The sequence below is a fragment of the Candoia aspera genome, chromosome 5, assembly GCF_035149785.1.
Source record: "Candoia aspera isolate rCanAsp1 chromosome 5, rCanAsp1.hap2, whole genome shotgun sequence".
Lineage (NCBI taxonomy): Eukaryota > Metazoa > Chordata > Lepidosauria > Squamata > Boidae > Candoia > Candoia aspera.
Window position 1 is genome coordinate 93935098 of NC_086157.1, and position 15597 is coordinate 93950694.

The 15597-nt window shown below is 36.7% G+C and overlaps 1 protein-coding gene across 1 annotated transcript in view; it reads left to right on the top strand.

The window, feature by feature from the left end:
* Positions 1-15597, top strand: part of FLT1 (fms related receptor tyrosine kinase 1) — a 136254-nt gene that overhangs the window by 68305 nt on the left and 52352 nt on the right. Inside the window, exons 12-14 of the mRNA XM_063305729.1 lie at positions 2996-3104; positions 8471-8761; positions 14431-14577. Coding sequence (XP_063161799.1) covers positions 2996-3104; positions 8471-8761; positions 14431-14577 — 547 coding nt within the window. The remainder of the gene's footprint in view (positions 1-2995; positions 3105-8470; positions 8762-14430; positions 14578-15597) is intronic.

Genomic DNA, 15597 nt, shown 5'->3' on the forward strand with positions numbered 1-15597 from the left:
ATTCTTTTCACACTCTGCAATGAGCTCTGCATGGTGCTGCCTCTGAAGATCCTCAGAAGCTACAAGTGGTCCAGAATGCAGCAGCCCATTTGCTGGCTAGTATATATCAGGATGAGGGCATTTCCCTAGAGTTTCAGGCCAAGAATTGGATCCTTCTCAGCTTCCAAGTGTAAGCAATAAAGCTTGTACCAAAGTTCTGACTGATTCAACCCAATATGAACAACCTGGGAGAAATGGCTATTGGTTCCCCATATTCATCAGCTGAGGGAGTGAAGCTCTCAGGCCATGCTCCTTGGTGGATGTTCCAGCCTCCCTCTGGAAATTAGAACTGACCCTGATATTGTTGCTTTCTATATGCATTTAAAACCTGACTTGTTTCAGAAGGCCTATGGAGAATGAGTGATCCCATCAGTTTCTGTGGTTACATTACTGTTGTTTGATTTTTTTTAATATTTAGTAAGCTTTAATTTTATACCTTGAATGTTTTATTGTAATGTATAATTTAATTTATAGCTATCGTTAACCACCAAGAGGTTTTTTGATTGTGGCCAGGTTTAGAGAGCAAAGGAAAGTGATTTGTCAGAAGCTGAAATAGGTAAGCTGCTAGGAGAAAACTTGAGTTTGGCATACAATTCCATGAGAGAACAGCTTTTCTGCTGAAAGAACAGGTTAGGGGCAGATAATCATAGAAAAAAATCTATCTATGTGGTCGCTAAGAGTTGACAACAACTTGATGGCATATAATTAATCAAAGAAGACAGCATTTTAATGTACATGTTTATCAGGAGTCTTGAATTCCATTTGTCAGCAGAAAGACAAGGTATAAATTCAATGAACAAATAAATAAGTTTGAGCAGGGTCACTTCTCAATTTATATTGCTGCAGTATTAGGACAGCTTTTTTTCTCATGATGGGAAAAGATGGGAAGATCCTGCTCTAATACTTCAGCATCACATAGAACCTCCAAACACATGACAAAATAGGATCTGGACAACCACAACTGCAATATAACCAAATAATAGGAATCAGGAGTTAGTTCCTATTTTACAATATGCCTTAGTAGAATTTTCCATTTGTTTAAGACTCTTCAGCTGTTTATACTTGGCCAGATTAATAATTTACTTTATATCAGTAAGATTCATTCTATACAGCTACATCTAAACATGAGAGAAACTTATTAAGATAGGAATGCCTAACCGTTCCTTATTAACACAAGTGGTTCCATGGAAATATTCTTGTTTTCTTATTTTTGGAACTTTCTGAGATTCTTTAGCAGGGTTGGGGATGGTTAGAAAAGTTCCTTTGTTCAAAGCTTAAAATAGAGACAAAACTAGTTTAAACATTTTCATGCAAGTTTCAAAAAACACTTACTTCTGTGCCTGAAGGCTGTTAATGTGGGATAGAAATATATGAAATATACCTCCTTCCCTCTGTGGTCCTTAGACATTAGAGCAGTGTTTCTCAACCTTGGCCACTTTCAGATGTGTGGACTTCACCTCCCAGAATTCCCAGCCAGCAAAGAATTCTAGGAGCTGAAGTCCATACATCTGAAAGTGGCCAAGGCTGAGAAACACTGCATTAGAGTTACAGGTTGATCTGCAAAGGCCATTTTAATCCTTGCATGTTAAAACATCGATTTTTTTTTTAATGTGAATTTCAACAAGAAGCAAGTCAGAAAATGACATTAATCTTAGGAAGAAATGTCTGTGATAGTTTGGGTGTTTGGTTTTTTTATCATACATATCTTCCTGCATTGGCATTACACTTGTGTAGGCAAGAATCAACTTTGTTTATATGCCATAGTAGTCCAAAGTGTTTCTTGCATGCCTGCAGATGCTTTGCCTTTTTGCTGTCAAAGAACACTATGCAAATGAAACCTGTCTGTGTTTAATTATCAGCCTTATAGCCAGAAAAATATTTCTTTATAAAAGTTTTTTTTTTACATAGGAGACAGGGAATGGCTATAGATAGACCAACCTCTATCTATGGCAACTAGCTACTCATTGGAAAATATTGGTGACTATTTTTTAGGATGCATTATAAATGTTGGCAGTCTGCTGTTGATGGTGGTGGGGAGGAAGGCTAAAAAATCAGACAAAAGTGTGGTCTGTTTTTGAATGCGATGTTTGGGTAAAAACGACAGCTTCCGTTGTTGGCTGTTTCCCTGTTATTAATCACACAAAAGCTAAAATTTGCTTTGTAAGCAGACCTTCAGAACAAAAGTGATACTTCATTAAGGGAATATCCAGACCATCAGTTTGAAGTATGTTATATTTTAGCCTTTGAAAATTAGCAAAATCATACAATGTTTTTTTTCCCCCAAGAACTGTTTACCCTCAACAGCTTCATTTTTCAGACTTGTGTTTCTTCTCCAGAATCTTCTCAATCTCTAAATGTTCACTAATTGTAAGCACTGGATATGATTTTCAACAATTAAATGGCCCTATCTGCTAAGAATAGATTCTATTTTGCTTATAAAATAATCTGAATGCCAAAATAATATTAATAATAATAATTATTATTATGCTGCAGATAAAGCTACTATTAATTGCTTTGCAACTGTATGTAATATTTAATTTGTGAGAAAGAAAGGCAAGAATCTCTTCCTTATCTTAGCTGCTTCTTCATTCCCCAAATGGGAGCCAGGTTTTCCTGGAATTCTCCTTGCCAATTTTTCTCTCTGACCCAGTAACCTCACTGTACCACACCTCATTTGCTGCAGCATCTTAAGCATAAGATAAAACAATAAAACATCCTAATTTTATATATTCACAATGCAATTACTATGATAATATAAAGTCTTTTGGGGAAATGGCTTTCCTCTTAATTGTTCAATTATCTCCATAGGTTTTGTAGGGTGGCATGTCTTAACAAAGAATTTGCATTTCATTGCGTGAATGTTGTAATTGAACCATATAAGAGACAATATTTAGGAGGATCTGTGAAAAACAGTTATTTCAAACTTATAAATATAAAACTATTATTCCTTTCACAGACTGCTAGCATCTTGGTTGTGGCTGAATCCAGAACATCTGGAACCTACAGCTGCATAGCATCCAATAAAGTGGGAAATGACAAAAGAGACATCAGTTATTTAGTAACAGGTGAAGTATATTTCATGCTACACTAATTCATATGACATTTAGGTAGATTATGGCTTTTTTTGCCATTTTGTCATTAATGAATAGTTATGATGGATGCAGCAACTAGATTTAATATTATTTAAGTGTTAATGTGCTGGCTTGTAAATATAATCAACAGCTAAGTACTGCTTCTCTCTTCTCTCTTGAATGCAATTATTGGAGGAGTTGTTATAATTTCAAAGCATCTCATGGCATCTTAAAATATTATTGCACAAGTTTTTCTGTAGGCTGTGAGCTATAAAAGTAAAGTTATGCAATACTACATTTGTTTACCTTAAAAACTAACAAATGGTACCTTAAACTCTAAAATAAAATGAAAGCAGTCATTTCACTAAATAGCTATTCACACTTTGTCTGGTTCAGTCTTCATGGCTTGGTTTACTTAGACCTGTGTTTCTCAACCTTGGCATCTTTAAGATGTGTGGACTTCAACTCCCAGAATCCCCCAGCCATCCATGCTGAAGTCCACACATCTTAAAGTTGCCAAGGTTGAGAAACACTAACTTAGATGTAACACGAGTACTGTGTTCACAGGAACATGAACAGAGGCAAAGTAAGCCATGGCTCCCTGTGGCCCTACTAAGAAAGCAAAGCTTTTAAAAACTCTTCCAGACTCAAGTGGGTCTTGCTATGGGCTAAAAACAAAAACAAAAAAACGCTGTGGTATGAGAAAAGCATCTGTGTGAAATTGTTCAAGCTTAAGCTAGTGCAATTAGCTAGCATTTTCTCCTCCCAATCAACTGAAAAAAAAAAACCCTAAATGTTCTGATTTACTAGGGAACAAGAAGAACAACAACAAAAAATATCTTTAAACTAATGCCAATACAAAATGCTGATGGCTGTGAACAAAAGGCCAGGATGCTAAAAAGGATTTCCTTTCAGTGTATTCAAAATAGATACTTTGGGGCTAGACTGATTGCTAGAGGTTTGTTAGCTTTTCAACAACTTTTAAGTTTGTTTTCATTTTAAGTCTGGCATAGTGAGAGAGAATGGTGAGGTGGGGACAGGAACATGTGGGGGAGGGGTAAAGAGGCCATTGCCTTTTGAGACTTTGCTACTCCATACAGTAAATGAATTAGATAGAAAATGAAGTCAAAACTAGACACGGGCACAATTGGCCTTTCCCAATTTTCCATTGCATTTGTGATGAGAAATGCTGGGTGAATAATTTCTATGGATTTCTCCAGGAGAAGGAGACATTCTCTCTCAAATTCTCACGAGTCGGATAGCTTCTTAGTGATGGCAGTTGTATTACTACTGAAAAACCCAGAGGGACCCTTAGGATTTAATGCAGTGTTTCTCAACCTTCTTAAAGTGGCCAAGGTTGAGAAACACTGATTTAATGGTAAGGGAAAATCCAGGGAGACTGCCATTTGCTGGAGAAATGATTATGTAATAATGTGTGAAAGACAAGATATTCAACAATCCCTTGGCCACCTTGTAACTAAGTAGAGACAAAGATACTACATGCTATTCATAAGAAGTTCTCCAAATTTCCTTGTTCTTTCAGGCTATTTCTAAAGCAAATCCTCTTTCATCAGACTGAATGAGAACTAACAGAAAAAAATCTGGAGGACTTTTTTGCCTGCTATTAGTCAGAATGAAGGGCACCTCTCCAAGATGATAGGCTCTACTCTATAAGATGAGGGAAATGGTTCAGGGTTGATCATAGATCAATGTGGATCACTGAATCACTTTTTTCTACTAGTTTGATAATGAACTTGATATAGAATAGGCTTCTTTATCCTTCCATTAATTACCTCCTCTAGGTTTTAAAAGAGAAAAAAGAGACCCATCAATGACAAAAGAAGAGACACAGCTAAGTGGAAAAAGATATCAGTTGATCACAACTTAGTCCTGTCTTAATTTTTTTCCCCGTTGTCTACTCAGGCCAGCCTTCCTGAATCTGGAGCCTTTGTTTTCAGTAGATTTCATTTTTAGGGACTTCGTAATAATCACAGTTACCATAGTCTTCCTAGCTATCTCTGAATGTCAAACTGGCCCATTCTCTATCTTCCACACACTCCACCCTTTCAGTCTGATCCTTCCCCTATTTGTTGGGCTGCTCTGCTGGCACGCAGCAGGACCCTGGGTGGGTTTGCAATTACCGAGGGTGAGACAGGAACAGTGCAGCCTTATCTCCTGGCTGACCAGTGTCACTAAAGGCATTTTATTTTGAGATTCCTGATGGTGCTTGGCAAAGATAAACAAAATCTTCCATCAGGAAACCTGGGAGCGATTTCCACAGGAAGTTTCAAATCACTAAAGTAAATATAACTCTTTTACATTATTCCAGCCGCTCACTATTCAGCTAGTCTCAGACTTTAATAAATACTGTGAGGTGCTAAAAAAAAACAGGTTTTTTTTAGTAAATGCATATTAGAAAGTATCTCTTTTTTCCTCCTTTCTTTCTAACAAAATCAACTTGTTTATTATGCCTCTGAAATAGGCATAACTACCTCTTTAAATGATGTAATATATCATTTCAAAAATTATGTTATCATATTTGATGATTTGCCAGGGGTTGACTTAGAAGTAACATTTCTCTGGGATAAGCAATCTGACACTCCCACAATGTTTTGATAATACTCCTTTCAACCCCCTACCACTGGTCACCATGGATGATGCCATGGATAGTTTCCAAAACTTCTGAAGTCCAAAACCAGGTAACATCCCTACCAATATCTTAAAGCATTCAAAAAAATTTATAGAAAAGCATCATAAACTTCTCCCCAGCAAAATATGTTGTCTGGCCCTCTATTAAGTCATAGGAATTGACTAAATTATAGTTATAGGAATCAAATTACACCCACAAGGATTAGTTTGGATACAGAAAATGTGTACATAGGGCAAAGTAAATTTTCACCCTCCAAAGAATTTTTAAAAATTACTTCTTCAGATTTTGATGATAAATATATTTTCTTAAAAGTGTCTGAATATTTCATAATCACTACCACTGCTTGTAGGGACGCGGTGGCACTGTGGGTTAAACCGCTGAGCTGCCGGAAGGTCGGCGGTTCGAAACCGCGCGGTGGGGTGAGCTCCCGTTGCTCGTCCCAGCTCCTGCTCACCTAGCAGTTCGAAAACATGCCAATGTGAGTAGATCAATAGGTACCGCTTCGGCGGGAAGGTAATGGCGTTCCGTGAGTCATGCCGGCCACATGACCTGGAAGTGTCTATGACAACGCCAGCTCCAAGGCTTAGAAATGGAGATGAGCACCGCCCCCTAGAGTCGGACTCGACTGGACTTTACGTCAAGGGAAACCTTTACCTTTACTTACCACTGCTTACAACCACTTTTCCCTCCTGAAGCCATCCAGATGTGTTAACTGTCATTCCCAGTCAGCATAGTCCCTGGCTGGTTGAGGAGTGTGGGGCTTGTAATCCAACATATGTGGAGAGTGTGGGACTTGTAATCCAACATTGGTGAAGTCTGATTTATAGCATCTCTTTTTTGGGAGTGCCTCTGAGTCAGTGCTGACTCCTGGTGACTGCCTGGACAAGTCCCTGCAGTTTTCTTGGCAAGATTTCAGAAGCGGTTTGCCATTGCCTCCTTCCTAGGACTGAGAGAGAGTGACTGTCCCAAGGTCACTCAGTTGGCTTCATGCCTAAGGCAGGACTAGAACTCACAGTCTCCCAGTTTCTAGCCTAATGCCTTAACCACTACACAAAACTGGCTCTCTATAGCATCTCATAGCTGACATAAAGTACCAGCCAGCATCTAAATATTAATGGGATAAAATAGTCAGTTGTTTCTAATATGGCTAAAGTAGCTAAAATGCCATTGCAATGCATATATTTCCCTACATGACAGTAGCACTCAACATATGGCAAGATTTGCATATAGCAATCTCTTTTAATGAAAAAAAAATACTATCCACCATACAGTATCAAATTGAAAATGTATGGCGAAAAAGCACAAACCAAAAAATTGACAACATATGACATGCAGTAAGAGTCAATATATTATTATATTTATTTTAACACTGAAAATAAAAAAGTTTAGTAAAGAAAACACAGATTCCAACTACCATGGAGGATGTGTTTTTTTTAAAAAAAAATTGGGAGTATATAAAAGTACATTTCTAATCTTAAGATAATTTTTAAAAACTGTATTTAATATTCCTTTAAATGGTATTTGAATAGCGAAGTTTAGTGACATTTTTATTAATTGAATCCGTTCACTCATTCAGCTAAATAGATGTTTTATTGAAGAACCTCACTAGAACTCTGCTGGATCAAGGTAAAGGTAAAGGTAAAGGTTTCCCTTGACGTAAAGTCCAGTCGTGTCCGACTCTAGGGGGCGGTGCTCATCTCCGTTTCTAAGCCTTGGAGCCGGCGTTGTCATAGACACTTCCGGGTCATGTGGCCAGCATGACGACTCGGAACGCCGTTACCTTCCCGCCGAAGCGGTACCTATTGATCTACTCACATTTGCATGTTTTCGAACTGCTAGGTGAGCAGGAGCTGGGACGAGCAGCGGGAGCTCACCCCGCCGCGCGGTTTCGAACCGCCGACCTTCCGATCGACAGCTCAGCGGTTTAACCCGCAGCGCCACCGTGTCCCTCATCTGCTGGATCAAAGGGCATTCTATTTAGCCCACCATGTGTTTCCACAATGGCCAACAGATGCTTTTGGAATGCTCAGAACAGGATACAAATACATTAGCCCTTTCCTACTCCTGTTCCCAAGAGTGCAAGAATGGTGCTCACTGGCATTAGAGTGCTTCTGAACATGGTTTTTGTAAAATTTTTGTAAAATTTTACAAAATTTGCAAAGAGATAGAGACTTCAGCTTTTTTCCACAACCTTTTAATGTAGTTCAAGTCCCAAGGAACTTTTCTGTGACCAGGAAAAGCTTTTAGTTTTTGAAATGTACTTTGCCACTAGTCATTCTTTTCTGTTTTATACAATGTAAACCATTAAGTGGGTCTCCTTCAAGAACAGGGTGGGCAGAGTCTGCCTTAATCAGGTGTAGATGCCTAGTGTCAGGGATAGTGATAAGAAAAGCAGAAAGCCCATATGCATTATCAGAAATTTGTTCTTCTATTAGTAATAATAGGCATAAGTATATATTTTAAGCCATTTACGTATTTGTCCTTTGATCATAACAAAGACTAAACAAATACTACTGTGTGTGTCTCATCCAGTTACTCCTGTTAAAATATTCAGCGCAGCATAACATTTTTCCCTTTCTGTCATCCATTCAATCATTAATCAAACCCACCACCACTTAATTTCAGCTTCCGGAAGGATACTTGAACTATACCCTAGAATTTTTTTTTCCAGATTTCTTATGAACTAAAAGAGTGCTTTGGTTTTTGACAGATATACCAAATGGATTCTCTATTATCTTAAAGAAAGGGCCTGTTGAAGGAGAAACGCTAGTGCTGTCCTGCCTAGCCAACAAATACCTATACAAAGACATTACCTGGCTTTTGCCAAGGACACCTAACAACCAAACAAGAATTAAAAAAATAGTTGTGAAGGAATATTCCATGGAACTCACTCTCATCATCAAGAACATTTCGCTTGAACATTCAGGCACCTACGTCTGCCGAGCAAGGAACCTACATACTGGTGAAGAAGTGCTTCAAGAGAAAAACGTTACAGTCAGAGGTGAGCGCTGTAACAAAAAGGCTGTTTTCTCACGGATCCGCAAATTTAAGAGCGCAAGGAATGATTGTACAACACAACACAATGTAAGCCAATAAAGGACTAAGTAAAAAATGACACTTCACTGATATAATCTTGATTGATCACTACTGTACACTTCCAAATATGGAGGTTTGGACATAGGAGGAATAACAATGCTAAAAAAAAATAAAGAAAAGAAAAAAGAAAAAGGCCTCCACCCCAAAAGTAAACAATAAACTGTCCCTAAACCTGGGCTTCCAATTTGGCTCAGAAAATCCTATTCTACTTTGACAAAGATGTGGAAGTTGGAATTTGGAAGATTTCCCCACCCCCTGCATTGCATTTTGTGTGTTATGTTGTATTGTTCTTTGCAGTCTCCCACCAAGTGCTAATGAAAAACTTTGGATCCAGCCTGTCTTCGGCTTTGATATTCAACCTCCTCCCAAGTGTCAAAGCTGCATAAACTGAAAACTTAAAAAAAAAAATAGAAAGACTGCTGACTTTGGTCAACATTGGACGCTTTATAAGTTAACTTTGGTGCAGAATAAGCACAGCTCAGTTTGAGAGATTGACTGGACTATGGTATTATTTACTTTAATCTGCTCTTTGTGGATTTATAAATATTGCCTGCTGAGCAAGTTCTTATGCTTATTTATTTGAATTCATTTTTCTACATTAAATATATTAATCTTTTTAAAAATTAACTCTTCTCAGGGAAAGCTCTGAGGAGGATCTAAAATAAGAAGTAAACATGTTGAAATAAGGCACGGTTTGCATGAATTAGAGTATTTAAATCCATCAAAGTTGGACCCATTTTATTTTCTTTGAGTAAATAAATTGTGGGAGATTTCCAAGTGGGTCTCCCTTTGCTTTCCTTTCAAATAAATCATAGTGCTATGTTAAAAGTGTGTTGACATCAATGGGAAAAGTCTTCATTGACATTATGGTGAAGAAATATGTAGCTGTTAAAACTAACTTAATAAAGAGAATTACCACATTTACCCTTACTAATCAGATTTCAGTCATCATAGCAAATATTTAATTCATTTAAATTTAAAATTAAGGCTACTAGCATATGAATGTCTGTATGTATGTATACATACATAGATACATATGCATAAACACAGATACACACCGACACAGACACACACACCATTTCTTTTTCATTTCCAAATGGTAATGAGATTTCTAAAATTACTAAACTACTGATAGAGAATTAAAAATAATCTATCATTACTTTTAAATGTTTCTTGTCAGTCTCTTTTGTGATTTTATTTCAAGATGTTTCTGTGTAATATAAAATCTATATAAGAAAGAATCTACTATTTTGAATAGATCTGATAACTTTATTTTTTTACAATGTGTACCTATTATATTTTGGAGGGGTGTTCATGTATGATTAATTATTATATAGAAATTTTAGCCAAACATGTGGGGATCACAATAGCAGGAGCAAAAATGGAAACAAAACTGGCTTTGCTATGAAAACAGAGTGGGGCAACATGGTGATTTCTTGTGCCTGAGAACTCACCCACCCATTTCCTTCTTTAAGGTAGCAGGACCGTGTCCCACAGCCAAGCTGGTCGTTCACGTGGGAATTGCTTTTGTCAAGCGGTCAGGGTAAACAATAGCATTTCCCCACCATACCAGTTTTGTGAAGTCCAAAATGCAATGAAAACAATTAGCTACCTGGAAGTTGTCAGAGTGAAGAAAAGAATAATGGTTCCTCTTTTCAAATTATGCCTATATCCCACCTTTTATAAAGCAATTTTTAAAAAAATATTATCCAAAAACAGCTTATGTTCCTGCAAAGAGGATTTTGTAGCTATTTTTAATACAATTGAAGCCAATCTTATCCCTGATAACTATATTACAAAGATAGCAGAGCTTATTTTACTGTGCTCTGGAGAAAAAAAGAGAAACAGCAGCCCCAGTAGGATTGCACATTTTAGAGATGGGGGCCTAAAGACAAATTTGATGAATTTGCAGAAACCTGAAAATTAGAGCTTAAGAGGTTGCATAAAGAAAAAAAAAACTGCCAATGGTTAAGATTCAATCCACCAAAAATGTTAATTTCGAGGCAGCTTTACAAGATGAATTTAACAGGCACATGAGCCTATATTATAAAGTGATATCAGGATTAGAGTTTAATACTGACTTAATATCATGAATCCAATAATGCTCCATAGGAAGTCCTAAATGTAGGAAGGGATTCTGGTTCTGTTCTTTGGAGCTGGACAATGCAGAAATAGCTATGAATTGCAATGGTAGCTCCATGTTTTTCCTGCATTGTTGCTTACGTTAAAATCTATAATACAGTACAATCTCAGTGATGCTGTGGAAAAGCTTAGACAAGCCTCTTGCATGGTAATGGATTCCTAGACTCCCCCCACCCGCCCCATGGCCAATACTAAATAATGCATATGCATTGGAACATATACATTATCTTCTTCTCTGGATGATGTAGCATTCGCATATATGATGGGAGAAACCGTGCATGTTAAACCTCAGATTTGTATTTTACTGATTTAAAATGGAGCTGATCATATGTCACCTCATAATGCAATTAAAAAGAAACATTTTTAAAACACTGCAAAAAAAGGGGGGGGAGTGCAGAAATGTTTGACATTTGATTTGTTGACCATGTTTATGTGAAGTGAATTTTTTTTTCTGTCTCAGGGTTAATATTTTTTTCTCTGTCTGGCTACTGAAGGCATGGGACCAACTGTATTATTGTAACAGAAGAATTTGTATCATGCCTGTGGTTCCCCTTCGTGTTTCTGGATCAGAGAAGCTACAGCTTACTGTACAGTAATTTCTCTAGTGCAGAAGTTCATTGTTGACTGTGTACCGAATGGCCAGACCGATTGCAGCTGAAATCAAAGAGAGATTAGTACTGCAGTCAAGTGAAAATGCCTAAAGCCAGTTCTAAGGGTCTTTTGGAGAATTCCTGAAGTCAAAATCAGAAAATACACATGTAAGAATAAGGGAAACAACAAATTCTTACTTTAACCAATTATTTCAAAACCAACAGCCTTACTAAGTAATATGAAGAGTGATGCAACCTAATTTAAAGTAAGGAATTGTTTCTCAATATGTGTATGGCTATAAACAAATAAAACTTAATCAGAAATAATATCTAGATTGTGTGACCTCTTTTTTTCCCCATTCTTGCTACCTGCCTCAATTGCACCGTTCTGTACAGTAATCCTATGGAACACAAAACTCATATATGTGGTAAAATTCATCCCCTTTTGTAATGGACGTATTTTTAAAACATCACAATTTCATAGATAGCTTATTTGGAAGAAATAAACAAAATAAATGAAAATGCTTCCAGGGTGCATCAGACATCAGGAGATGAACAAGGGAGATAAAATAGAGAAATCTTTTATTTCTTGTAATTAACTAGTATAAATCTTATAACAAAATAATAGCTTGTACACCATCACCCTTCATACAAATATAAATAAAAGATACCAGCCTGAGAAATACATTAAGTATTTTCCTTTGTCATTAAGTCTCTCCAAAATTTATTCCAATATTATGGTAAATATAGATTTCTTTTAAAAGTGCTATTAACATATTTGATTAAATTGGACAATGCAGCATACAAATAACCTTCATCTGAGATTCTTCCAAAGATGCACTTGCTGTGGAGCTCAAGTCCACACTCTTCGTTTTCATTTACCAATCAAAAATGTGTGGTTGTGTTTTCTTACTTATTGTAGTTTCCAAGTATTCTACTGTTCAGAGGGTCTTCAACATTTTTGAAGATGTGCTATGTAAACAAACCAATTTATGTGAAAACAAGCTGCTGGTTGGTTAGACAGCACCAATCAGTTCATAGTTTAATGGATTCTCTGTAGAAAAATAGAGATTCTGTTCAAGTAACAGAGAATATTTTTAGAAGCCACATTTTTAATCTTAGTTTGCAGTGTTTTCATGAACAGATAGTATAAATTTTTTTTAAAGAGAGTGTACAGATATGGTTCTGTCAAATTCTTGTTTTGTTGTAATTAGTGACAGAACGACCCATCGTAACTTGGTAGGAGTCTGATTCTCCTACAAAGAGAGGAAGTAGCCATTGTAAGAGCAAGTCAGATGCTGACCTTGATCCCATCACATTGGAACATAAAATCATCAACATGAAAACAGTCTGAGAGGCATTTTAGTCTACCAATAAGTATTCCTTATTGCTATAATGAAAACAATATGTGACACTTTTGTAGAAGGGGTATTTGAAGCGGTAGCCAAAATGGCGCTTCAGAGTCATCTACTCCTCTCTATTTTCTGTTGAATTTTTCAGAAATTGTCTATTTGTATGCAAAGGTATACAGGATCATACAACTGATGGATAGGAATAGAGTATCTGAGTTGTATGGTTGTATGTCGGAACAAGAATATTCAAAGCTGCCTGAAAATTCATGAATAATCAGGGAAATAAACATAACATTTGAAATGTCCAATCATTTTGTGTGACTGCTGGTTAAAACACCCTACATGGTGGTCAATGGCAATTCATTCAAAGAAGCAAATTTAACTGTATAGAGATTATATTAGCATCTGTCAGATATTATATTTGATATATGTACATTTTTTTAAAAAACTTGAAGGAGATGCCACATACACACATACATAGAAAGATACGACTCGTATGGTTTTTGAGCATTCTGGTGTGAATTATGTGAGTTGAAATCTAGAATATCTGCAAAGCATCAGATTGGGAAAACAGCTTCTAAGAAATAAAAGAAACTTGAGAAGTGTGTTTTAAAAAATTACATCAAAGACCCATTAAAGGTTTTGGACTGGCCTGTAATCATGTCATAGCATCATTATCATTATCATTATTGGATCACTGGTATCAAACCTCCAATCCATCTTATAAGATCATTCACAACACTTTATAAGATCATCACACTTCGCTTGGGGTAAAAATGTGTTACACAGTAATCAGCAATTACCCAAATTGCACTGACAGTATTAATAGCATAGTGTTGCATTTCTGATTATTATGCATTTCTTTGGTTTTTATCATAACTAGTATTTTGCTTTCCTTTCCATAATTAATCTTCTATTTTTTATGGAGAGTTTACTGTTAAATTGGTAGAAAAACACCTGCCAAATCTTTAAGTTACATTCATTTGTCTAGTGCTTTTTATTATCACTACTAAATGATTATAAATGAAAGAAAATAGAAAATGCATTTAGAAAGCTATCCTACTATATAAATACAGTTCTACCCTATGCATGAGTTTTTAGCAATAATCTCACAGGCTTCAGTGCAATTTATTTCCAGGATCAAGTAAGTATGGATAAAAATTTGAATCTAGCATTGAGGGTAAGTGAATACCATGTGACTTATTTCTAAGCACATATGCAGAGGGTGGTGCAGTTTGATTACACTTTTCTATATATACAATAAAAGCAAGCACAGCAACAACAGGGCTCACATTTTCTGTTCTGTATTTCTCATTTTCTTCTACTGACATGGGAATGGTGCTTTTCTATCAAAAACTGAGAAAACTGCATAGGCATGTAGAAGGAAAATCGGAAAACAACCACAATGTAGAACAGGCAATTGGGATGAAAAAGAGCATGATGCCATGGCACTAGGAATGTACTAATTGATTTGTTAATGTGTTTTGTAGCTCAGGAAGCACCATACCTCCTTCGGAATGTCACTGATCAGGTGGTCAACACCAGCCACTCTCTCAGCCTCCGGTGTTCTGTACATGGTGTGCCAAAGCCACAGGTATCGTGGTATAAAAACAACAAACAGATACATCAAGAACCAGGTGAGTGCAATACTCATCAATTTTTGTTTCTACATAGGATTCCTTGCATCACGCTTCCAGGATCCTAATCTGAATGCCTTTGTGAATGATAACCAATGCCCGGTCTGAAGCTGTGTATTTATCTGGGCTGGTCTTGTGAATTTATTTCAACAGCAGAACCAGCCAAGGCGTTTTCCTGCATATACAATTCAAAGATATAAGAGACTGTACTGCTTACCATTACATTGGTCTGGAAGAAGCCATCTGAATCTACATCTTCGTTTTGCCTTGTGATACTGCTAGTGTTGAATTCAGCATAGTGGCTATTGCATCAAAAATGCACCTCATTTTTATTTATCAAGCTTTTAGCCTGCCCTTTGGGGAAAAGGGGTGGTTTATCAAGAACAAAGTTGAGGTGCTTCCTCAATTCTTCCTATGTTGGTATTCCTGTACTTTGTACATCGGCTGTCCTCCAATTATTTGAAAGCATCTTAAATGTAGTTCAAGAATATTTCATTCAGGGGTGCTTTTCAGATGGGGATTGTGCTTTATTTCAAAATAATATTTTCAGCCATCAAGGGTTACAGAAGATTTGACAGTGATGAGGTGATGTTATTAGAGCCGGTTGATATTTTCGGCCTTTTTAACAGGAATGAGGATCTTTTTCAGAAAATAGGTGCATTAAGCTTCTTGGGGGATTAACACATTTATTTATGGGCTTAACTTTGGAGGGGGAAAGATAGAAGAGAATTGCAAAAGGTGGGTGGGTGTGGATCTTATAAACCATTGGTTCCTTGTCCTTGGTGTAGATTGTATAGATTGTCCAAAGACCTTCCCAATAAAAGTGGCCTGATCATGTTTGTAACTCAAGCTTAGAGACAGTCTGAAGTCATAATTAAGATTTGTGCTCCAACATTCTTCTAAATTCTGCATGATGTAGCTATCTTAAACTTTTTTTTTCTTCCCATGAAATAGTATAACTGGCTTCTCCTGCAATATTGAGCTACAAACTACAAAGCTGATTTCCTCTCTGGTCCATTC